The 24,547-nt window shown below is 37.9% G+C and overlaps 2 protein-coding genes, 1 long non-coding RNA gene and 1 other non-coding gene across 6 annotated transcripts; 3 read left to right on the forward strand and 1 right to left on the reverse strand.

Annotated features, from left to right (window-relative positions):
• Positions 1–240: 240 nt before the first annotated feature.
• LOC131299349 (small nucleolar RNA snoR100) lies at positions 241–348 on the reverse strand. Its single transcript, XR_009190735.1, has one exon. It is a non-coding gene; the product is annotated as a small nucleolar RNA snoR100 (small nucleolar RNA).
• A 1,093-nt stretch (positions 349–1,441) lies between these two features.
• Positions 1,442–7,981, forward strand: LOC131335991 (dihydropyrimidine dehydrogenase (NADP(+)), chloroplastic). 3 transcript variants are annotated; one of them, XR_009202707.1, is made up of 8 exons: positions 1,449–2,014; positions 2,875–3,138; positions 3,245–3,415; positions 4,446–4,558; positions 4,640–4,826; positions 7,004–7,113; positions 7,299–7,567; positions 7,901–7,981. XR_009202707.1 is itself a non-coding variant. In XM_058371594.1 (7 exons), exons 1-7 carry the CDS (start codon positions 1,724–1,726, stop codon positions 7,453–7,455), a joined length of 1,293 nt encoding a protein of 430 aa, XP_058227577.1. In that variant the 5' UTR covers positions 1,442–1,723; the 3' UTR covers positions 7,456–7,655. The 3 variants fall into 3 exon arrangements, 1 of the variants encoding a protein (XP_058227577.1); XM_058371594.1 differs by lacking the exon at positions 7,901–7,981 and having other exon boundaries at positions 1,442–2,014; positions 7,299–7,655; XR_009202708.1 differs by lacking the exon at positions 7,901–7,981 and having other exon boundaries at positions 7,004–7,188; positions 7,299–7,427.
• Positions 7,982–12,980: 4,999 nt separating this feature from the next.
• Positions 12,981–23,742, forward strand: LOC131335992 (uncharacterized). The gene is made up of 4 exons (XM_058371596.1): positions 12,981–13,293; positions 13,452–13,534; positions 23,216–23,271; positions 23,380–23,742. The coding sequence occupies exons 1-4, from the start codon at positions 13,122–13,124 to the stop codon at positions 23,456–23,458; spliced, it is 390 nt and encodes a 129-aa protein (XP_058227579.1). The 5' UTR covers positions 12,981–13,121; the 3' UTR covers positions 23,459–23,742.
• On the forward strand, positions 13,542–20,317 carry LOC131335993 (uncharacterized). Its single transcript, XR_009202709.1, has 2 exons — positions 13,542–17,105; positions 17,307–20,317. It is a non-coding gene; the product is annotated as an uncharacterized LOC131335993 (long non-coding RNA).
• Positions 23,743–24,547: the final 805 nt, after the last annotated feature.

Consider the following 24,547-nt stretch of genomic DNA (forward strand, 5'->3'; position numbering starts at 1 on the left):
CCAGAAAAAATTAAAATAACATAATAAAAATTATAGTAAATGATGTTTTTCATTTGCACATGGAATATGAAAAAGGATTAATTTTAATTTTGGGTATCGATAACAACAACAACAGAACCCATGTAGTCCTCAATGATTGGGGATATGAGCGGGGGAGGATTGGAGACAGACCTAACTTTTGGCAATATGTACAAAGTGGCTGATCTCAGAATACCACTTAAACAGTAGCTCCCCTATACATATTTTACTGCGGAACCATGCCCCAAAATCAAAGCCAAATGGCATCAGAGAGGGCAGGCCTAGAGACCCAATTCAATTTATGTGCACATTACCATGCTTCCTTTATTGATAGTTCAAAACCTCGATATGCACAAAGATAATGCCACTCCCAAATTTATAATGTCACTCCCCAGATCCCTATATGGATTTTGCTAAAATGATAACCGCACTCGCTTTTAGGAATGATATTATAAATTTGGGGAGTTGCATAATAATTAAATTCCCTTAATTTTTTAGGTTAAGCTATTTTAAGGTTAGAATTAATATGAAGTTTTTTTTTTCTTAATTACACATCATCATTTATATTATTTCGTTTTGGCCCATTGATTTAGTTTTAAAATACTTTTTTGGGTCTTCTTTCTTGAAAAGAAAAATAGAAGATTTATGACTAGTATATAATAAAAAATAAGTAAAAAAAATCTAATAGTGGCGAGACTATATAAGTAGAGGATAAATTTTTTATTTCACATATAATAATTGTGTTTTCTAAAATTCTTGTCGTGGCGGCCGCCGCCACTAGACCCCCCTAGTTCCATCTTTAGACATAACAATTGAAGGAATATTTGATTAAGCCTTTCAATGGTTTGGTCATACGGGTACATATGGTACGGAGATGTGTACAGTAGGAAAGTCTACAATACACATCCTTTAAAAGTGTATACCAAATAAAAGATGGGCGACCATTCGCAGCCCCGTATTTTCTTCCTTCGGTAAATAGTTGTTGAAAATCATACATAACATTTCGGTAAATAGCTGTTGAAAATAAGATTATATTTCGGTAACTACATGTCGAAAATATGTTCAACCTTCGGTAAACAACTGACGAACATACATTTTCGAAAAATAGCTGTTGAAAAAATATTATATTTCGGTAATTGTATGCTGAAAATGTATTTCAATTTTCAGTGACTAACTGTCAAGTATAATTGAAAATTTTTAACGGGCTAAGAAAAAAAATACGGGACTGTGAATAATCGTCCCTTAAAAAATGTGTATTATAGTCTTTCCCATAACGAAACACTTCCTTAAATTGTTATGCCTCTCAATTGTAAAATATTATGTCTCTTAGTGACTTAATTATACCTCTCAATAATTTGATTATGCATTTTAGTAGTTTGATTATACGGGTGCATAAAGCACAGGCAGCATGACCCCCTCTTCTTCTCTTTCTTCACTGTGGAATTTTGTATTGTTGCCGACTTGTCAATGTTTATCTAAGCAGAGTAAGATATTCGTGTTAAGGAACTCCTCGTCGTCGTCGTCGTCATACATCGTCAATCCATCAAACAATACTCCGTATAAAATAAAAGACCCATACGATTCCCTCTCTCTCTCCGATCCCAAAATAATAAATACTGTACTAGCTTTAATCCTATTTGTTTCCTCAAAACTCACAACCAGCGAAGAGAGAGAGAGATAGAGAAAGCAGAAAGTGCTTTGATTCATGGCGTCGATGAGCTTCTTGAGTAATCAGATCACGGGTAAAAACTCATCATGGGTCGAGTTTGGGACAAGTCGTAGTGGGCGGGTGGGAATTGAGCGATGTGGCGCAGCGAGAGTCGGGCGGTTGAGGGTCTTTGCTTCGGAGGCTCGGACACAGCCCGATCTCAGCGTCACCGTTAACGGGCTCAAGATGCCCAACCCGTTTGTCATCGCGTCGGGTCCTCCCGGGACTAATTACACTGTCATGAAGAAAGCTTTCGATGAAGGTTGGGGCGCTGTCATCTCCAAAACAGTAAGCGTTCTTCCTTTTTAGTAGTTCTAATTTTCGAGCTATCCTTTGCGTTTTCGTTTTGGTTTTTTCAGATACTAAATCGTATTGATATTCCTGCAATTTGATACACCAGGCTTAATATAAGCACATGCCACATGCAGTTAACTAAATTTGGGCCACCCTCATTGTGCGAAATGCCTATGGCAGGGGAGCAGGGTCAGGTCCAGTTTGGGCCCATCCACTTTGGGGACTGAGCTCCTGTCCAGTCGTCCTTCCCCTCCAGTCCGGTCCAGTTTGGGCCCATTTGTGGGCCCTTCCATGCTCACAACAGTGATCGGAACCATTAACTTTTTAAAGCTTGCCGAGAACATTGACCATGTCGAAAGTCATGTTGATCGGATTCGGTTTGATATGTTTTTTTATAGCATTAAGCTTCAGGTAATTGTGTCAAATGGATCCCAATCGAGTGTTGCATACTTTTTTTACAAGCTAATGCATTTCGAAATCATATTAATCGGGATCTGATTAACGTGTTTTTTGATGTGGTCATGTTCTCGGCGAGCTCTAAAAAGTGAACGCGCCCAAACTGGACCGGACTGGAGGAGAGTTCATTTTGGGCCCTTTTCAGGCTCAATACAGTGATCCCAACCATTTATTTTGTAGCTCTTAAAAAAATTTTAGTGTGACGAATGTTGATAGATATGTAAACAAATCCTCTTAGCACAAACAAAAAGGAACAATATATGTGTAAATTCATATTTGCCGGCCATTTTTCTTGTATTTACGTGATTTATTCACTTAGCTATCAAGGTCTGATCAAATTAACTTTTTGCTCTAATGTACATTTCTGCGAGAGCTAAAAAATGAACTACAATGGTCAGGTATCATTGGATGCTGCAAAAGTTGTAAATGTTACCCCTCGATATGCTAGGCTACGAGCAGGAGCAAATGGTTCAGCAAAAGGACAAATTATTGGTTGGGAGAATATTGAACTCATAAGTGATAGGCCTCTTGAAACCATGTTAAAGGAATTCAAGCAATTGAAAGAAGAGTATCCTGATAGGATACTTATTGCTTCTATCATGGAGGAGTATGACAAAGCCGCATGGGAGGAACTTATTGACCGAGTTGAGCAAACTGGAGTTGTAAGCTCGTGCTCTCACTAAGAAAGTTTTTATCAATCGTGTCTGTGGCTAAGTAGTATATACAATGTAATTTTGTTCATCTAACATTTATAGCATTCTTTTTTAGGATGCTATTGAAATCAATTTCTCATGTCCTCATGGTATGCCTGAGCGTAAGATGGGTGCTGCAGTTGGGCAAGATTGTGCTCTTTTGGAGGAAGTTTGTGGATGGATTAATGCGAAGGCCACTGTTCCAGTTTGGGCAAAAATGACTCCAAATATTACAGACATTACGCAGGTTTGCTTGTCATCTTGTTTCCTCTTGTCATGGTTATTTGAGAACTTAATTTACTCTTCTAGAGAAAACTCAAAGATGTTGTGGCATGATTTCTTGTTTCCAGTCACATGGAAGAAGTTACAATATAAAATGTGTTTCATCAGTTTTATGTATTTGTTTTCTTTTTTTTGAACAGCAAAAAAAGAATGTTATTGGTCACTTGAAAAGACTACAATGCTTAAAAGGAACAAGAGCACAGTTTATATATTTGTGGTTTGAGCTATCCAAAGTCCAAACTTGTTTAGGAGTTGAGTTTTTAGAGCTCTCCTTCTCGCTATCTTGTTGAATCCTTGACATGTCTGCCCCATATATTTTATGAAGGGGATGATACTAATTTAGGTTTGTCTATAAGTACTTCTATTAGTACTTTATAAGTGGGGGCCAATAGAAACAGGAACATAAGGTTTTGAGCACTACTTGTCCAAGAAGGTTTAGGTTTTGATGGAGGGGACAATACTAAGTTAGGTTTGTCTATAAGTACATCTATTAGTACTTTATAAGTTTGGGGGCCAATAGAAACAGAGCACAAGGTTTTGAGCACTACTTTTTCAGTTCATGGCCATATGAAAGTTGAACTTATGTTTACTATGATAGCTTAGCTACTTGGCTGAGCATCTAATGTTCTTTGTCTCTCCTTTTTTGTATCCCTCCTTTTCCCCACTTACAATTCTTTTTCCAAGCACAGGCGTGAAGTGTCATAAAACTTTGCTATCAATACCCATGGCTAAGTGAACTCCTTGTTTCCTGGGGTTTAGGCATACCTTTTTCGAACAAGGGGTTTAGACATATTGACCAGCGGAATTTATTCTTTCAACACATAACAGTGAGGAGTGCATTTCTCTCTTCTTCTTCTTTTTGTCACCTTTCTATTTGTATGTGTTAGTTTCTTTTCCTTCAGATAAGTGCATTTTACCATGTTTTTGTCATTTATGAGAAGGAATGTATGGGTTTAGATTCTTATTCTTCTATTTCCATTCTTTGATTTTTATAGCCAGCTAAGGTGGCTCTAAGTTCCGGATGCGAGGGAATATCCGCAATAAACACAATAATGAGTGTTATGGGAATCAATCTCAGTACCTTGCATCCAGAGCCTTGTGTGGAGGGGTTAGCACTTTCACCCGACTATATGAGATTTTATATCGACTTTTATAATTCAGCAAGTTTTACATACAAAAATGATTTCAGATACTCAACTCCTGGGGGCTATTCTGCCAAGGCAGTCCATCCTATTGCACTTGCAAAGGTGATGAATATTGCACAGATGATGAAAGCAGAATATGGAGGTAAGGATTATTCACTCTCTGGCATTGGAGGTGTCGAGACAGGTGGTGATGCTGCTGAATTTATACTTCTTGGATCGAATACTGTTCAGGTTTGACATGATATGATGGCGTTTTATTTCTTTTTAATTTATGCAATGTTTTCACGTATTTATAGTTTGTGGCAGGTAAACTTTGGCTGCGTGTAGGCATGTCTTTCATTTCCTCTCATTGGTTTCTTTTTGAAACTCTGCATTGCCAATGTTTTTCATTTTAGGATGCAGATCAAAATACTGTCATGTTTGTTTTGATATTAGATGTGGTGATGAAGTATGGATCTGTTTTATCACATATTTTCATGCGGTGATGAAGCATGGATCTGTTTTATCACTCATTTTCACAGTCGTCTCTAAACAAATACAAGATGACTTTCATGCTATGGTGGAGCTCCCACTTAGGTTATGTCACACTCCTAGTCCTACTGATCTTAGTCTATTTGCTCCTCTAACCTGAGTTTCCTAAAGTTTCGTCTCAAGGATCTCACATCCAGCATTATACAGACGTCATGGAGGTATGGATATGCTCCATGTTCGATTTTTCAGTCTCATCTTAGAGCTTGCTTAAGGAGATAAATAGTTTTGATTGTAACTCCTTAGCAGCCTTCATATATCTGATCATACATCACAGTTAGGTGCTCAGCCATGGTATGCTCCTATTTCCTGGGTATTGAAAGATAGTAGTTGCCTATCTCAGAGGAAGTATGTGTTAGATATATTGTGTTGATTAGGGAGAGTTACTTTCTAAGCCTGACCAGTATCGTCCCTTGGTTGGTAAGTTGAACTATATTGCCATTACCTGTCAAGTTATCTTGTTTGTTGTTAGTTTGGCAAGTCAGTTTATGTCTGCTCCTTGTCTTCCACATTGAGAAGCTATTCTTAGGATTGTGAGATATCCCAAGGCTTATTCAAGGTGTGGTTTGCTTTATCAAGCTAGTGGGCACCTGCGTTTACCTTTCTTGGTGATCCACCCCAGGATATTTTACCCGTGATGAAAATCTTGTTACCTGGAAGAGTGAAAAGGAGGCAGTTTTTGCATGATTGAGTACATAGGCAGAGTACAGTGTCGTGGCCCATACTACATGTGAAATCGTGTGGGTGTACTCCAGCACATTACAGTTGATTGTTCTCCTGATCGAGAAAAGCTGGATAGTAGTGTGATAACACTCCCTTTGTCTATTGATGCCCAATTGGCCGAGATATTTACTAAACTGTTGTTCAGGCCACAATAAGAGATATTATGCACCAAGCTGGGACTTTGTGATGTTTATTCTCGAGTTTGAAGGCGAGTGTTAGAAGATATAGCTGTTAGTAAATAAGGAGGGTATTGTTGTCGTGAGTGAATAATGAGGAGGGTATTGTTGTCATTGTATTCAATCACGCTCTTTTATACAAGTATAATCCGTGTATCAGCATTAATTAACTGTTGGTTAACCCGAAACACTTGTACTCCATACATCTGGTGGCATCCCCTTCTTCTGTACAAGGGTGGCATCCCTTTGATGTGTTTTGAATAAAATCTATTACTTATCCAAAAGAAATGCATCACTTTCTGCAATTAGCATAATCCATCCAAATTCTTGTTGAAGTGCACTAGTTAAAGGCAAAAATGGGAGATGAGATCCAGTGTGTTTCGTGCATGAGAAGTCCAAAAACGAATGATCAATTAGGCGGCATGTACGAGAAGCCAACTGATGGCTGCTCTAGCTGCTTGGACTTCTAACGTGTTTCACCCTATCCATTGTGCATAAAGGGAGAAAACAAGCACTAAAAGCTCTGATACCCCCTTGGGCCACATGTAACAATTAGGTTTGAACAGAACTCCCTTTGAAATTTGAGCAGTGTGGTTATTCGGGTTGACCATGCAACCTTCCACAATATTCTGTTTTTGTCCACCTGAGACAAAAATTAACCATCTTAATCTAAAAATGCACTGAAATTCCATATAACTTGAACATTTTTTCAAGTCTGATCTAAAGTATTTTGATAGACCTTGAACTCTTGGACATCTTTTTTGTTACAGAGGAGCATACCATTTAAATGCAATGGCCAAAACTACTATGTGTTTTTTCTTATACGACTACTTGACTTTTTTTTTATCAGACTGCGACGTTTAGATGACCAATATTTTGTTGCACTTAATCAGATTTCTATGGCAGTTCACTTCAGAAGAGATGTGCCATTTTTTTTTATCTTCTACGAGTTAATGAGTTTATGCATTCATTTGCTTCTAGGTCTGCACTGGTGTTATGATGCATGGATATGGCATTGTTAAGAAACTTTGCTCCGAGCTGCAGGATTTCATGACGATGCACAATTTTTCTTCTATAGAAGATTTCAGAGGGTATTTTGTTTATTGAACAGTTTAACTACGACATTTTTACCTTGCTGATGTTCAACAATCTGAAGATTTTGTTTAGTGAGCAGTTTTCCAACAATCTGAAGATTTTTACGACTTCCATTGTCAACAATCTAAAGGATTTCCTATTTCTCTTTTTCTTATGTGTGTTTTATTGATTTATTGCCCAGGGTATCTCTTCAGTATTTTACAACCCACACGGATTTGGTCCGAAGGCAACAAGCAGCGATTCAACAAAGGAAAGCTATCAGGAAAGGTTTGCAGTCTGACAAAGACTGGACAGGAGATGGTTTTGTGCATGAAACTGAGAGTATGGTTTCCAATTGACTTGATAATTATACTGCAAATTGCACTGTCGCTGAAAAAATGACATAAACAAGCCTTCTCTGTTGTGCAATCTGAAATAAATTCTAGTTAACCACTCTGTATGTGGGATTGAGTGAAAAGAGACTTGTTTCTCCTTGAAATGTTGTAAATCCATATGGAAATCGATTGGTTTATTGAAGAATGTTTCTCATATTTCTCTATTGTACGTGTGTTCTTGAAAGTTGAACTATGAATTGGGAATTCGATGGGATAACCTGGATTTAGTTGATTGGTGGGCTTCCTACAATCCTACTTGACAGAGTGCAATTTTGTTCACCCTTGTTAAAAAATGGTGAATATTACCCTCCATTTTATTGGTGGAAATGGTGTGGATTCCACCACAAGTGATGTCATGCTTACCCCTGCAATATACTTTTTGGTAAACATGACATCACTTTGTGGTGAGATCTACAGAGACTTATTTCTCCTTGAAATGTTGTAAATCCTTAAGGAAAATCGATTGGTTTATCGAAGCTTGTTTCTCATATTTCTCTATTGTCCGTGTGTTCTTGAAAGTTGAACTATGAGTTGGGAATTTGATGGGATAACCTAGATTCAGTGAAATCGATTGGTTTATCGAAGCTTGTTTCTCATATTTCTCTATTGTCCGTGTGTTCTTGAAAGTTGAACTATGAGTTGGGAATTTGATGGGATAACCTGGATTCAGTTGACTGGTGGGTTTCCTACAATCCTACTTGAAAGAGTGCAATTTTGTTCACCTTCGTTAAAAAATGATAAATATTATCCTCTTTTATTGGTTAAAATGGTGTGGATTTCACCACAAGTGATGTCATGCTTACCCCTACAATATACTTTTTGGTAAGCATGACATCACTTTGTGGTGAGATCCACAAAGAGACTTATTTCTCCTTGAAATGTTGTAAATCCTTAAGGAAAATCGATTGGTTTATCGAAGCTTGTTTCTCATATTTCTCTATTGTACGTGTGTTCTTGAAAGTTGAACTATGAATTGGGAATTCGATGGGATAACCTGGATTTAGTTGATTGGTGGGCTTCCTACAATCCTACTTGACAGAGTGCAATTTTGTCCACCCTCGTTAAAATAGGGTGAACATTATCCTTCATTTTATTGATTGAAATGATGTAGATTCAATCACAAGTGATGTCATGCTTATCCCTGCAATATACTTTTTGGTAAACATGACATTACTTTGTGGTAGAATCTACACCATTTAAACTAATAGAAAGTAGGGTAATGTTCACCCTCTTTTAAGGAGGGTGAACAAAACTCAACTCTGCTTGACAAATGGTTAATGTGGCTGTGTGTACACATTTCTTAATCCCTCCTCAACTTCCCCTATTAATGATTTCTTGACCCATTGATCCAACCCAATGTATTCATCATGGAATGAGATACCAGTGAGGGGAGACCAAAGAAATAAGTAAGGTATATTTGGGCGATGGATGTGGTGGGGAAAGAAAAATCAAAGGGGGGAAAAAAAAAATTATGTTGCCATGCTGTTCAGCCAAATTTTACTTTGACCTCAATTATATGTGGCAGTTAAAGTCATGTACTTCAGTTAAAGCCATGTACTTTCCTCTCAAAAAGAAGTCATGTACTTAATTTAATTAATTGAATAACAGCTTCATAATTTAGGTGTCTAATTGGCATTTATTTAAGTTTGAGTGTCTATTGAGGTCAAAGTTTGTGAGGTATTTTACAAATTTCTCTTCCAACTTAAGCCATCTCAGGTTTTCAGTGCCAATCAGCTCTCTAAAATTTTTCTCCCATCGTCTGTCTAAGTCAGCAAATTCTATTTGCAATTTGATAAAATTAGACGGTAGAGGCTAATTGAACAACGAAGGAATAGTTAGGAGTAACATTGAAGTTTATAAATGTACAGATGTCTATAAATAGTTAGGAGTAACATTGAAGTTTATAAACGTATAGATGTCTATAAGACCATGAAAGTAAAGTTTCGGAGGTATTTTGAAAATTTCCCAAAACCGAATGGTATTGTTGATTAGTTTGGGTGATTCTATTTGCAACCCTTTATTTTCTTCATAGAACCCAATTTCTCCATACAAACCACAACTCATACCTACTTTCACAAATATATGCTTCTTTTTTTTTTTGAATCAGTCAATTAATTTCAAGCCCGAAGGCAAAGATTACCTCGCAAAATACAAAAGTGCACCAAACTACCTACTCCAGGATTACAGAACACCCTGCAAAAGCAAATCAGCACTAGGTGCCGATATGAGAATCTCATCCGGGACTAGGCAGAGAGATATCAAACAAAATCCCAGTATAAACCAGTAAACAATAATAACAGATGTAATCAAAACAACAAACAGATCACAAGCAAAAAAAGAAATCTAATCCCGTGCTGGAGACCGAACACTGCTTCACGCCTGAAACTGCCGTTAACGGCCTAGAACAAGAAAACAACGCGGGCGAACAAACAGGTCGAAGCTGCTACCGGAAAACCCCAACAACAACATCACTACTACCACTGCCGGAAACCCCCAAAAAGCACCACCGACACCACCGTCGACCACCACAGACCTCACTCTGAACACCCACCAAAACTGTAAATAAAATTATTTGCCCACCACCCAACACCCACCGGATCTAGAGCACTAGACCGGTACAAACCGGACTGGGGGAGACCCAGTCGGTAGAAATCGAGCCAAACGGCCGGAAAAAAACAAAAAAACAAAAAAAAAAGCCTAACCCCAAACCGCCATTATTACCTCCTCAGACGGCCACTAAACTCTGGATTCTGGGAAGACAAGGTGGAGCCGTGATGAAACCAGCCCACAGGTCACCAGCCGAAGGTTGGAACACCTGAAACAAGGTCACCACGAACACTGCAGCATATGCTCCCAAACCGATGAGAAGATACACCGACGGAGACGGGGGGGGGGAGGGCGGAGGAGGAGGCAGCGGCCCCCCTCCCCCAAAACCAGATCTGCTTTGGGGCTTTCTTTCTTTTTTTGAGAGAGAGAAAGAGAGAGAGATTTTTAGAGTTTTCGATAGCAGCTTTGAGCTGTCAAACTCACAAATATATGCTAATACAGCCCAATATGGAGAATTTTGATATGCTAGGACCCCCAAGTCATCTCTATCAGAGTTTTGGACTCAACGAGCCAACTTGTCCATTGCGAAGTCCATTCTCTTTGTTAATGATCATGTTTTCTTAAACATATTTTTTAATATATAGATAAACTTAAAAAGAATTAAGTGCTCAAATTTTCAATTCGTTTGAACCGGTGCGAAGATCTAGCTTTGTTTGGTTTCCATCTTTGGGTATTTTAGTTTTGGTAGTGGGTGGAGAGAGAAATATAGTAATAATTGTAGAGATGAGTAATGAGTAGAGAGAGATAGAGAAAGAAATGAAAGTAATAATTAGAGTAATATGGTAATGATTGAAGAGAAAAATAGGGTAATAATTAGAAGGGAGAGAAAACAAAAACAAAACAAAGTTAAAATGGAAAACGAACAAAGCCTTATTTTTTTTTATCATTTTATTCTAAAAGAGCATAATCAAATTTTGTCTTTAAGCCTCTTATAATCAAGTTTCTGCTCCATAGAATCCCAAATAATCATTTTCCAAGGAACACGTGTGACGTGTGGAATAAATTGGTGAGTTGTCATGTTTTCATTGGGTTGGCGGGAATTTCATTCTACACGAACCCTCTGTATAGAATTTATTCTCTCATGAATTTTTGAGCAATTTCTAACAAAGTACAAGACAATAAACTCCAACTTGCTTCCCTTCAAAAGGAACTGAGTCTTAATTCCAACAATCCTGTCACTCAGTCCAAGGAAAGAGAGATGTATAAGCAATTTCTTGTCCTTGTTAGGCGGAGGAAAGTCTTGCTAGTCAAAAGTCAAAGATTCGGTTAGCCTTTTTTTAATTTCAAGCTGATTTACCAAAAAAAAATAAAAATGGTGACCAATGCACCTCTTTCTTCTTCAAATCCTCAAATGTTAATTATTACTCCAACTCTCTTGGGCACATCACATATCACACCATCTAGTAAATCTAAACCCATCCAGAATAGGCCATATTATTTCTAAAATATTGTCTTTGGATCAGAGTTCAATTATGATTACTAAGATCACAGACATTGATATTAAGAACACCTTTTGGTCTCTTAATTCTCATGAAGTTCTTAGACCTGATGGGTATAATGTTGGATTCTTTAAGAGGCTTGGCCTGTAGTCGGGCACAAGGTGACTGCTAGAGTTAGAGCTTTCTTTAGATCGGGTCAACTTGTGAGGAAAACAAACTCCACAATTGTTGCTATTGTGCCTAAGATCCTTAATCCTTCAAAGGTTAGTGATTTTAGGCCTATTTCATGTTATGCCACCATATAAAAGTGCATTGCTGAAATCCATACTAAGAGAATCTAGTCTGCCCTCCCTTTTCTTATAGATCAAGTTCAGTCAAGTTTAGTCAAGGGTAGGAGAATAGCAGACAACATTTTTCTCACACAATAACTGATGAGAGGATACCATAAATTCTCATCTTCTCCTAGATGTGCAATGAAGGTTAACATCATAAAATCCTTCGACAATGTTAGATGGGAGTTTCTATGTGCTATTCTTACCTCTATGAATTTCCACCCCAAATGATTGAGTGGTTACAGGCTTGTGTTACCACAGCAAACTACTCCCTTAGTATCAATGGTGAAGTCACTGGTTTCATCGAAGGCAAGAAAGGCTGTAGGTAAGATGACCCTTTGTCATCTTAATTGTGATGGAAGTCTTACCAGTATTTTGAAAGAGAAATCTACATTGCCTGACTTCTATTTTCAATGGAGACGTGAGCAAAACAAACTGATTACCCTTCGTTTTACTGATGATCTCATGATCTTTTGTAAGGGGATACCAATTGATCTATCACTGAGTGCACTGCTTGAATTTGAAACATTATCTGGTTTATCTCCTAGTCCAGGCAAAAAGAACAGTGGACTTCGACTCAAATACACCACCACTAAGGTACATTCCATCAAAGATCCAATCGAAGGTGTTACGATCCTTTTGTATGCTCCATATGGGGGGGGTGTTTGGATAGTCATTTACTAATTCGAACTATGCATGAATCATCTTTTTCCTGCTTCACCAGTAGTTGCAGCAATGGAGAACAAGAGTGGGTAATGGGTGATACGGAGAAAATAATGAATTGTATTTAGAGTTGTCGGTGTTTACGCTAGTAATTAATTTATGCAGAATAATTTTTTGGTTTTGTTCTTATTCAATTTTTTTTTGCGTTTGATAATTTTACGCCAAATTTTTATTTAATATGAGTGAGTAAAGACGGGAGAAATCAGAAAAATAAAAATTCTGCACTCAAAAAAATAAAAATTATGATTCATTAGTTAATTTACGTTAAATGTAAATGGGGCAGTCGAATAGAACATAAAAAAATAGTAATAATAATAATAGCCAATAGCTTCAGAATCCAACGGCCAGGATAGTAAGTTAATGATGAGGGGTCCAGATTGTGTATGACGGTATTGATACGCCCCCTTCGGTACGCCAGAGTCATTCGCTTTGCTATCGAAGACCTGGAGCCGATCGAAACACATCGTCGAAGAAGAAGAAGAAGAAGAAGAAGAAGAAGAAGAGGGCTCGAGAGAGAGAGGGAAGAGAAATGGCGTTACAGTGGATGATACTGACGTACGTGGTAGCAGTGGAGGCGGCCATAGCGGTTCTACTGACTATACCATCTCCAAAGCTTGTCAAGTCTCGCATCGTGTCTCTCGTCTCTCTCATCCTCCAACCTTCCATGTTCATCGTCCCTTTCTCTGCTTTCCAGCTCCTAGGTCTTTCCCTTTCTTTTCTCCTCTTCATCCCTCCCTACTTGCACTTGTACGGATTACTCAATTGGGGTCCGTTGAATTCTTTTCAGGATTTTGGATTCTGAATTAGGTTATATATTTATTCTCCTGTTTTTTTTTTTTTTCTTTCTTTCTTTCTATAGATATCTATTGGAAGAATGAGCACCGATTGATGTGCACTGGGGAGTTATGCACTGCAGCTGAAAGAGATCGCTATGAGAAATCGGTTAGCAGTTTTATTTCTTGCGTGTTTCTGATTAGTTGATTACTTAATTTGAATTGTGAAATTATAGGGTACGCATTTAGGTGTTTTTTGTTATCGAGTCACTTTGCCAAGTCTTGGAAACCAAAGTTGCTTGAAATTTGCGGTGGGTTGTTGTCGTTCTCAGTCTGGATCATTTATATGTTTTATCAGCTGCGAAAAAGTCTTTCCATGTGTGTGTGTCTGTGTGTGGAAGTATTGATAGCATAGAAACGGTCAAACCTCACAGAAGGGTTCTAGAAGAGCCTAAAACAAGAGTTCAGGAAGCTGAAGTGTGTGATGTTAGACTTTAGATGTTTAGAAACTGCGGTTTCGAGGAGCAAGAGGGAATACGTAGATTGGTAGGTTGATACTGTTGAGTACTTGCATTTGTTAGTTGGCTATTGTGTCCCTTATGATTTTAGATTATTAACGTATGTTTGTTGTGTCTCAACTTTGTTTTGTTTCGTTGTTTTTTCTGCCTCCTAAGTTGTGTCAACTTGTTAGGGACAACATTTGCTTATAGGTCAATTATAACCTAAGAAGCTATAAGAATTAAGATTTTTGAGAAGCTCTGTAAATCGTTTTGGTTCTGCTTATGCTTTTATCACAATATAGGCTAGAAATAACACCCACTGGGTCTTAATTAAATTATTCATATCGAATTTGACACTGGTGACGGCTGGTCATTATCCTTATTATTCTGAGGCATTAGGACTCATGGTGTCTATTTCAGTTGAACTTTTAAGCTTAGGTTTGGGGGGATCTTAATTTATTAATCTTTTTTTTGACTAGGAGAGAAATTTAATTTGTTTATCATAGATTGAATACCTATTGCATGGGAAGATCAAGAGCAAATGCGTGGATTAATTAGTTGATAATGTTGACTACTCATACTAGTCAGGTGGCTAAATTTCTCTCTTGTCAAGTTCTCTTATGGGAATTAACATGCACTTTTCTATCCTTAAGAAGTAATTTTCTCCTCTTATTAGGTCTATGAGGTCTATGTTGTACTGGTCTTAGCGCCTGGAAAACTAGCAGATATAGGTCATTTAAGTGTGATTTTAATTAGCTTTACTGCATATGGTAATCATCAATTTTGTCCTACATCTAGGTTCTCTAACTTCTCTTAGGCCATGTGAGAGTTTCTTTCCCTATTTCACTTCCTTGAGCCGATTACTTAATCTACAGTCAACCTTTGCTTTTAGTTATTAGATCCATGGGAATGATATTGGTAGGGAACTTGGGATCGTCTCTCTTCCTTAAAGATTGCCTTTAGTCATATTTAAAGGGAAAATTCACAAGCGCATCTGATTTAAAGCTGTGGCTTTTAATAAAGAAGGGGAATGACAGTTACTATATCTAGGAACTTATCCTTTTCTTTCCTCATAGAGGCGGGTGGGCAGAACCTCATTTAAAGGAGACCAGAATTGCCCAAACTCATGATGTATCCACTTTTGTTTGTAATGTACTCCTTTAATCCTTATCTAACTAAGATGTTATCAATGATCTAAGGAGAGAAAGATTAGCCAAAAAAAGAGACCAAACACCCTTAGTAAATAAAAGATGTGTAGCATAGTGAGGGATCCCTGGTAGTGGGAGCTTGAACCTATCTATTTCGATTGGGAGAGCTATCCAATTCAGGGGTGGGCCAGTAATACTGATGAGCGGGCTAAAAAACACGTGTTAATAATCATGGGAGTAATTGCTTTTTATATATTTAACATGTTTAAGTCTTCATCAATATATAAGATATGAATTTGATTAAAAAAGACACCGATGACTTGTCATATTGAAAAGTAATGCACAATAGCCTCATAAGGATTAGTCCTAAATACAATCTTCCCGATATAAAAATATATCTATCGTTCATCTGTCCATTCCTCGTTGGACTACATGCCAGTTCTACACAAGTTTGGCTGTCAAAATAATTTCCTTTATAATTTGATGGGTGCTTAGGGCAATTTGATGAGTTTTATAGCTAGCTTGGGGCAATATTACAATTCTAATGGGGCAAATTTGTAAAGCAAACAGCAAATATGGTAGTGGAATAGAGATTTTGGAAACTTCAGTGGGGTCAAGTGACCCCACATACTCCTTCCCTCTGCCCTTGCTATCCATAGTCTACATGGAGCGGGTTAAGGTTGCCTTTTTTTTTGACAAACAAATATGGGTTTTTTTTTTACGAATGGTCCTCAAAGTATTAGTGAAATGTCAATTTGGTCCTCAAAATATAAATCGCGTCTATTGCATCCTCAATGTTTACAATGCACATTTAAATGGTCCCTGAGACTAACTCCGTCTATATTTACCGTCCAGTGCGAGGGTATACTTGTAACTTCGTCTTAAAAAATTCCGATACCCAAAATCCAGATAAGTTTTGAACAAAAGTAAAACCCAAAAAAATTCAAGGACATCGAAACAAAAACTAATCAAATGCAGTAAGACCAATCACAAGTTCTCCTATATCTGCATAAACAAAGAAACACAACCACCTATATACAAATCAAGCCAGATTCAACCAAATTCCCGAACTGTCAACTGAGGCTAGACTCAACATCGATTTAACCCATAAAAAATCAACGCTAAAAAAATTGGTCGAAACAATTTTGTGGGTCTATATACCTGTTTCAGCTCAAATCAATCGAAGATGTACGATGGCCGTTGGTTTCGGGCGAGACCTAGTTGGAAGAATCAGGGAATTTTTGTAGAGAGAAGAGAAGAAGAGAGAACGGTCATGGTTTTTGGATAGGGCCGCAAATCTGTTGGGATAAGCGGGTTCCATTCCAAGAGCAGAGGAGAATGATGGTGGAGTGCGACCGTGGGGCCCACTCTAGGAAAAATCCCTCTCTCCCTCTCTGTAACACTTCATCGTGAGCCGGCCGCCACAACCGGCGACGCCATCGTACAGGTGAGGACATGAAGATCTACGAGCTAAGGGGAGGAGACGGCAGAAATGTTTGGGGTTGTTTTCGGTGTTTCAGATTCAGGGGTTTTCCATTTGGCTGATATCGAGGCGGTTTCATAATCAATTTGCGGTTCGGCGATTGATTTCAAGTTGAATTCATTTTGAGTGATCCACGGCGGTTCTGACTGCGGCAAGGCGGTTCTACTTGACCTAGATTTTCCACACTCCTTTGCAGATGAAGAAGATAATGAATGTTGGGTACTTTTTTTTTTTTTGATTGTAAGGTGGGGTGATGGGTTGTGTAAATATAAAGTTATGAGTATACCCTCCCACTGGACGGTAAATATAGATGGAGTTAATTTCAAGGACCATTTAAATGTACATTCTAAACGTTGGGGATGCAATAGACGCGATTTGTATATTGGGGACCAAATTGACATTTCGCTAATATTTTGAGGACCATTCGTAAAAAAAGCCCACAAATATGACACAATATGATAGCATGGGTAATAAATTGGTCATCGTTAAACCCGAATAACTTGAACTAGACACCTGTAGACAACCGATGACAACCAATTTGAACTCCGTATGATTTTTCAAGAAATTTCTTGGATGTCTCTCCGATGATGAAAATGGAGCCTAGAAAATGTCATGAATTAATAACAATGTTCTAAAAGTCGCTCAGCGCTAGTCGGACGGTCAGCCACCTTCGAGCGATTAATCAGATTAATCGGCAATTAATCGGTGCATATTAATTAGTAATCAGCGATTAACGTTACTCGGACCTAATCGGGTAGGCCCCGCTAGCTATTAATCGGTGATTAATCACCGATTAATTCCTTGTTTTAGAACATTGATTAATAATCAAATCTCTTTGCTGTAAGGAAGTTTTCTGGAGAAAAAATTCCTTCAAAACAAATAGAAGAGACATACATAACCTCTGGCTTCGTCAAATTCAAATTGATGTAGGCCAAAATCTGCAAGGTTAGGAGAGTGTCGGGATGCTGCTCGACGGGGGCTAGTGGATGCCACTCAACAACCAAGCCACTCGCTGCGACCAAGCCACTTGCTTGATTGTAGGTGGAATCACTCACTCCAAGCAAGACACACTTGCAAATAATTCAATAATCAACTCAACTCCCCTTCTTGGTTCTTTAGATTACCTATTTATAGGCATTACAAAGATGATGCTTCCAAGATCTAGATAATTTCCAACAAGAGCTTTCCAAATACGTAGACCACTATTAAAACAAAGACACAACTTTCTAGATAGTCAAACTCAACTTTAAAACTACAATTACTAGGCTGTAGCCTGTAGCTAATTCCCACACATAAAAAATACTTTGACTAGAAACTTGACAGACTCAGTTGGCTAAAAGCGAAAAATGCATTTCTAAACGTAATCAAAATACGCCTAGGTTCCACATTACCATTGTTATGCTCATGTATCACAAACTGGCTGCAAACTGTATGCTAAGTCAACTTTATTGTTATGAAAGTCAAACATGGCGTACGCCACCATCAACGTGCCGCACCACCTTCAACATGACGCTAGGTTTGACAAGAAACGGTCTTTTTACTTGGCAGAATGCAAATGGGGTGTCAGCTCCTCGATCTAAGGCCATGCTGAGCATGTCCACCAATTGGAGAAAACCCCATTTGCCTATTAACAAGACCCTTGGCCTTTGGCATAAGGGTCCCATTTTGGCTAGATCTTGGGAGGTTTTAGAGAGTGAAAGTCATGAAATCTAGAGAGAGAAAGTCCAAATCTTTTGAAAATGCAGGCACAAGCACTTAAGCAAGAGTGACAATACTTAGTTATAGACCTGAAAAAAGGTAGAGAAAAGCTTGAATACTTGAAAAGTAGAAGTGTGAGAGCAGTATCTGGACCAGTGTCAATCTTCCATACTGCATTTATGAGCCTTGGACAGATTTTGAAAATTAGAAAGAAGAATCCAATCTTCTGCAGGAACCAATACTTTGTGTACGCAAGCACAGATCCTTGCATACGCAAGTTTACCGCATGTGTACAAGTTGCAACCTTACAGACACCAAGTGATGTCTCTGTTACAGTCTTTCTTTTGTCTGCGTATCTGCATGTAAATAAAAGCTGACTTAGCGTACGCAAGCTTGCTCCTTGAGTATGCCTGGTCTAACCATGTGTACGCAAGACTGACACCTGTGTTTTCTGTCGCATTTTATGCTTTATGCTCATCCTGCTATTGGGTACATTGGTTGCTTACTGTCTATGAGAGCATGCAAAGAGAGACTTTTTTGTGCGCTCGAATCATACGTTTAGTCTGACCTGGCATGTCCGCCATTAATCCTTGTGTGGGCAATGTCTTGTTCTGTGACAGTTTATCTATTTCTGTGTATTCTCTATTTAGTTTGTTTAGGTTGCTGTCTGGCCTATTTGTTACTGTTTAATGAGAAAACATGTTTATTTGTTATTGCTTTTATATTCCCTTTGCATATCCCCTCCCTATTTGTTTAGTTATACAAAGACAAAAACAACTGTAACATCCCTGAAGTGGTTAGTAGAGAATAACTGAGAAGTTAGGCGGGAACGGATGCCTAACACCTTCCTATCCCGTAATTAGCTCCCGAGTCTAGTAATCTATGGTGATGATGGACTACTAGTCTTTGCTTTTCTTGTATTTGCCTGATTGCTCAGGATAGCCTTAAACCCGAGTGGCACGTATGTTTAATAAAATGATCGATGACTTTTAGACGAGGAGCCTACAGCCGTGACTCCGCTGGAGATTGGTATGAGCTAGACTCAAAAGACACATGAGATTTTATGTTTAGTTTGATCTCAATTTGTTGCATTGCTTGTGCATTGATGTTGGATAACCCCGTTCAGCACTATCAGATATCTCAAAAAGTTACTGGACTTGGGCATTTTTGAGAGGCCAATCGCACCACTTGACCGTTCCTTTGCACTACTACTGGCAGCTGGAGGTGTATCTTGACTCTAGTAGAAGGTGTACCCTTGAGACAACCAGATTCCAGCATAATAGAAAACCATAGGACTTTCAAAATTAGGACAAAATACCTGTAGGATCACGTGTCATCTAGCCCTGTTAAAACCATTTATGTGGCAACACGCTACGCGTTTTGTTTTAGGTGCATTCATCATTGGAGTCTGGGTTTGAGAAAAAAGGAGGAAATATGCCTAAGAGTTTTATGCTTTGTTTGGTTTGTGTGATTTGAGTAGTGTTTTTGGATAATGAGTGCAGGGCCGGCCCCGATGTTTGGATTGACCAAGCCCGACTTCAAGCTTGGTTGCCCAAATACTATTAAATCATTAAAAACCAAAAAAAAAAAAAACATACAAGTAAAAAAAATCAACTTTACATGTGATTTTAGCTTGAATTGCATGAAAAAGTAAAATGTAATTTCGGTTATATTGCTTTATGATTACCACAATCTGATTTAAAGAAACTTCATCTTGCATTTAAGTAAAATCTTCAACTAAGTTATTGTACATTAGCTTAATCATGTACTTATTTTCAATTGAGCTCATAACCAATCCACTTAATCTCTCGTGTGACATATTAGTCAGAAGGTAAATTTTTATGTGATTTCAACTAACGAAAACTGCTCTCCGCCGAAATAACTGTTTTTACAAATCTTTTAGCAAAAAAGCCTACTATATAAAGTTAAAATTAAGCAAGTAATATTTATCAAGATAGACATTTAATGTCTATATTAGTTATTGTAATCAAAAGAAATATGAAAGTAAAACAGTTTGACCAAAACAAAAAAAAGATATATTACAACAAAGTTTATTTACTAAATAATTAAACCCTTTAACTTTTAATAGTAGAGGTCACATGAAAAAATAAAAGAAAAAGAAGTAATAGTAGGACTATAGGAGTTGTAAGTAAATAGGAGTAATAATAATAATAAAAAAGAAAAAAAGAGATGCTCTATAGAGAGATAAAGAAGGGCCCGAGGGAGGAGGTAATGATTGAGTTGAAAATTATTTTTTGAGTAGAGTAGTGAAGTGAACAAGGCATTAGTGATGCAGGAGCATACAAAACTATGAATAGCAACCGGGCCCACTAGACCGCTTGTTTGACTTTTAGTTGCATGAGTTTACTTATCTTTTGTTACCTATCTATTTGCTTTTCTTTCTTTTTTTCTTTCTCTAGTTGCCATATGTTAGTTTATTTTTGTAGTCATGTGCCTAGCATGTTACATTTTAAATAGTTGGATGGTCAAGATTAAAAGGTCATATGCCAGATGTAGGGCTTAGATGCTAGGGTTGCTATAACCCTAGTATAAATACTCTTTTGTAAGCGTTTGCAGCCAATTTTTTTACCTCTCAATCACAGAATCTCAGATTCTAGAGATGTCCTTGGGTTAAAACCCTAGAGTCTTCTCTCTTTTACGTTCTATCTTTAGTTCTACATCTGTTTCTTGCTGTTTTCTGGCTGCATCATTTAGGACATCCCTTAGGAAAACATCGATCTGAAATACTCGAAATCACTTTCCAAAAAATGGTCCGGTAATCTGACTTCCAAAGGATTAGGGAGATCCGAATCGTTGTTTGACTTGGTCTTTTGAAAGGTTAGAAACTTCAAATACAATGGTGAACAAACAAAATGGGGCGGAGTGAGTATGTGCCAATTAGGGCAATTATTGTGGTCATTGCCAATTTCTTTGTCTATCCGTGGGGATCGCCTTTCCCTAATGTGCCAATTCCTTTGTAGTACAAAAACACTAAATTGCAGTTATCTTTTTTCATTTTCTTTTCATCAAGGTTTTATTTATTTCGATTGGTCATCAGGATTGTTGTACTGATAGAATTCAGGTTAATTAGAATACTATTGTAGAGAGCAATAATGCTAGCTATAAATGTTAATGGAGGCTGTATTGAATTATTTGACTTGTCAGTTTGGACAGAAATTGTGCTTTACAGATCTGTGCGGATAAAAAGGGTGATTAATTCACTGACCAAACCTAATCTTCAATCTAATAAAAAATTTATTTAGAGTTGTGTGAGTTGTCTTTCATATGGCTTTATCGGCAGCGGCAATGATGGCTGCTTTCCTCCTCAATATGTAACGATTTGTAGCATGATGGCCTGATGGGTGTCAATCTATTTTTTTCTTTTGTTGTTATTTTTCCAAATGGTGGAGTTTTTTGAACGGTTTATTTGGGACACATAATTTATGTGGGGAAGAGAGAGCGACTTACAGAATTTATGGAGGAGAGAGAGGCTTATCTAAGAGGATCTATGATGGCCATTGGGTAAAATGATCTGAACCGTTCTAACAAAATGTATCTTTGTTGACCCTACACTGTCCTCCCTTGTAATGTAGATGTAAGAGATAATGCATATAGTTTGATAAATGAAGGACTATCATGAGTAACAATTTGTAGCTGTGTTCATGCTCCTTTCTTTTAAGGATTTTTGGAGTCCCTTAACCATGAAGATTCTTCATAGCTTAATGTATCATATGTTTTTTTTTTTACTCGGGACGTAAACCCATGGGTATGTAAAGGCATAATTATAGATTTGTATGTACTTTATTCAGCATATCCCTAACATGTTCATGTCCTACTTTCCATGAAAATAATGAATTTGGATGTTCATATCGTGTTGTATCCACGTCCCTTGCCCGTATCCATACTTAATTCTGTGGAGTGTGGATGACCAAAATCCCAGCGGAAGTCAAGGATGTAGTAACTCGGACTGCAAAAGCTTAGTGGTGGTTGTGTTGCCCTATATTTTGTCAAATTAACCTCATCTGATGCAGCTTTGGTAGGTGTAAAAGCTGCTGTAAAAATCAGATATACTTGCCCCCATGTTGAAGAGATATAATGGCGTGATTCCCATTCTCATTGCAATGTGTTATTGGAAGGAATAGTCTACGTTACATTGACTTCTAGATATGTGGAAGTTTGACATCTAGGTTAGTGATGGTTGTGTTTTCGGCATGTCTACTTTGATATAAAAGTTGTAGTCCGTATTAGTATAGTCTACTATGTAACTACACCTGGACTCCCTCTCTATGCACCACGAGTTGTATTTTAGCTTGTAACCACTTTTTTACTCCAAACAAGTGGGAAAATAAGTAGGAAATTCGGCCTTGTCTTGTTGTCCTTGGCAGGAAAAATTAGATGCATCCAACTCTTTGGACGCATACCCACACCCGCCACCCTTTACTGAGACCAAGTATTGTTGGGAATCCATTTGGTTTATGAGATTCATGAAATTTATTGCCATTGTTATAGGGAAGAATTTCTTGGTCAGAATGTGTGATGTATGACTTATCTTTCACAAAACATCTCTTAGATTTCATTTACTTCTTGCCTTTTAATCTCTCTTTTGTTTTCTAATAATTAGTCATCATCACTTCTTCTTCTTCTTGGAATTGACATGCAGCCTGTGTAAAGCTCTTCTTATTGAAACTAGCACACCTCGTTGGACTATAATTTAGAAAATTTGCAAGTATTGCAGAAATATAGGCGTGAGAAACACACTTAGAATCAAGTTTCTAATTTGGAGTTCATTTTAGAAAAGCAAATGGGAGTTCTTTTCCGAGTTAGATCAAACAACTGTCCCTTTTCTTATTGTCCCATAGAGTTACAGGTGGTTGAGTGCGAACTCCTGTTCTTTTGGCTTGTTGGCCTATTTCTAGCAAGTTGTTTGACTGAGAATTCTCTCTCTCTCTCTCTCTCTCTCTCTCTCTCTCTCTCTCTCTCTCTCTCTCTCTCACTGTGGTTGTATTGTGTGTGCTCCACAGATGTACAAAGCTCAGAGGAATGTGATTATGTGTGCTGCAGCATGCCTTCTATATTGGTATAGATACATCACATATCGATATTAACAGCCTATCAAGCAACTTTTCTGGAGCTCAGTTTTCGCTCCGGTTTCTAATCTGTAATCTTTGAATTTGTGGCAATGCAGGTGTGTCTACCGCATATGTAAGTATTACAAGGAGATTCAGAGTTTGGAAGAGGTGGAGAAGAGGTACAAGGATCAGTAGCTTTCCTTGCCCTTTTGCCTTGATCTGCTGAAGTATGTGGAGATGTACGGGACTAGTACTCCCCATTTTCCTTTGCGGTTTCATTCTGACGTCTGGGCTCTTAATTGTGCCAATTTCTACTGGGTCTGCTATGTGCATGAGACTAGTGTGCTTCCTTTGTATTCAGATTTCTCTTGCGTTACACCAAAAAACAAGACGGAAGTGGTTTGAGATGTAATAATGCATAAGTAGTACCACAATATGTTCTATTCCGAATGCTATATGGCATATGCTCTTCTAGTGCTTGCTTCGTGTTTTCAACAAGAAGTTGAATGCTTCCAAGTTTCCAACTTATACACATCAAGGTTCTGGCAAAGCTATTTTGGAGGACTAAGTATTTATTGAGGAGACATTATCAGTACACTTTTTACATGAATTTTTATGTCCATTTTCCAAAATTATTGTCTACGTTTACCCATTAACTTTTTACCTGTTAACTTTTCAAAAGAACAAATTATAATTGCACAAACATTTAACCATAAACTTTTTCAAATGAACACTTATTAATGAAACATCTCAAAATAAAATACTGCACTCTTATTTAGGGGCGGAGGGAGTAATTTTATTGAAAAGGCATTTTAGGGGATATCACCCAAGAACAAAAGAAAGCGAGGAAAATAAAGGAAAGGTTGAGCAATGAAAGGACCTGTACACTTTTCTTTTTTTTTTTGAATTAACATCAAGCAATTTATTCATCACCCAAAGGGAAAAGATTTTATCACAATATACAGGATTGAACCAAAATTACCCAATCAAAGACATGAATTACTGTTAGAAGCACATAAGCTATAGACTCAAGGACAACCTGTCGAAGCAAACCTACACTAAGTGCTGGTATGAGAATCCCATTTGTGACTCAGTAGTAGAGTCCAAGCTCCTGTCGGAGGGAACGAAATCACCGGCTAGCAAAGGCGCCGATGGACGAGTCCACTAACATGAGTACTACTTCACTCCTGTGCGAATCCCGATGACACATTAGACTCTGGCATGCGGGATAGTTGTCAGCAAGATGACCACCTGGCGTGGCCACAATGAAGCTCTCTCTCTCTG

Source organism: Rhododendron vialii, chromosome 8a, assembly GCF_030253575.1.
Source record: "Rhododendron vialii isolate Sample 1 chromosome 8a, ASM3025357v1".
Lineage (NCBI taxonomy): Eukaryota > Viridiplantae > Streptophyta > Magnoliopsida > Ericales > Ericaceae > Rhododendron > Rhododendron vialii.

Bases quoted from the DNA above. Each gene is read 5' to 3' on its own strand.
- LOC131335991 (XM_058371594.1), top strand. From the start codon at position 1,724: ATGGCGTCGATGAGCTTCTTGAGTAATCAGATCACGGGTAAAAACTCA. The intron at 3,416-4,445 runs GTTTGCTTGTCA...TGATTTTTATAG, and splicing joins ATATTACAGACATTACGCAG to CCAGCTAAGGTGGCTCTAAG. The intron at 4,827-7,003 runs GTTTGACATGAT...ATTTGCTTCTAG, and splicing joins TTGGATCGAATACTGTTCAG to GTCTGCACTGGTGTTATGAT.
- LOC131335992 (XM_058371596.1), top strand. From the start codon at position 13,122: ATGGCGTTACAGTGGATGATACTGACGTACGTGGTAGCAGTGGAGGCG. The intron at 13,535-23,215 runs GTTAGCAGTTTT...TGTGCTCCACAG, and splicing joins GAGATCGCTATGAGAAATCG to ATGTACAAAGCTCAGAGGAA. The intron at 23,272-23,379 runs GTATAGATACAT...GTGGCAATGCAG, and splicing joins GCAGCATGCCTTCTATATTG to GTGTGTCTACCGCATATGTA.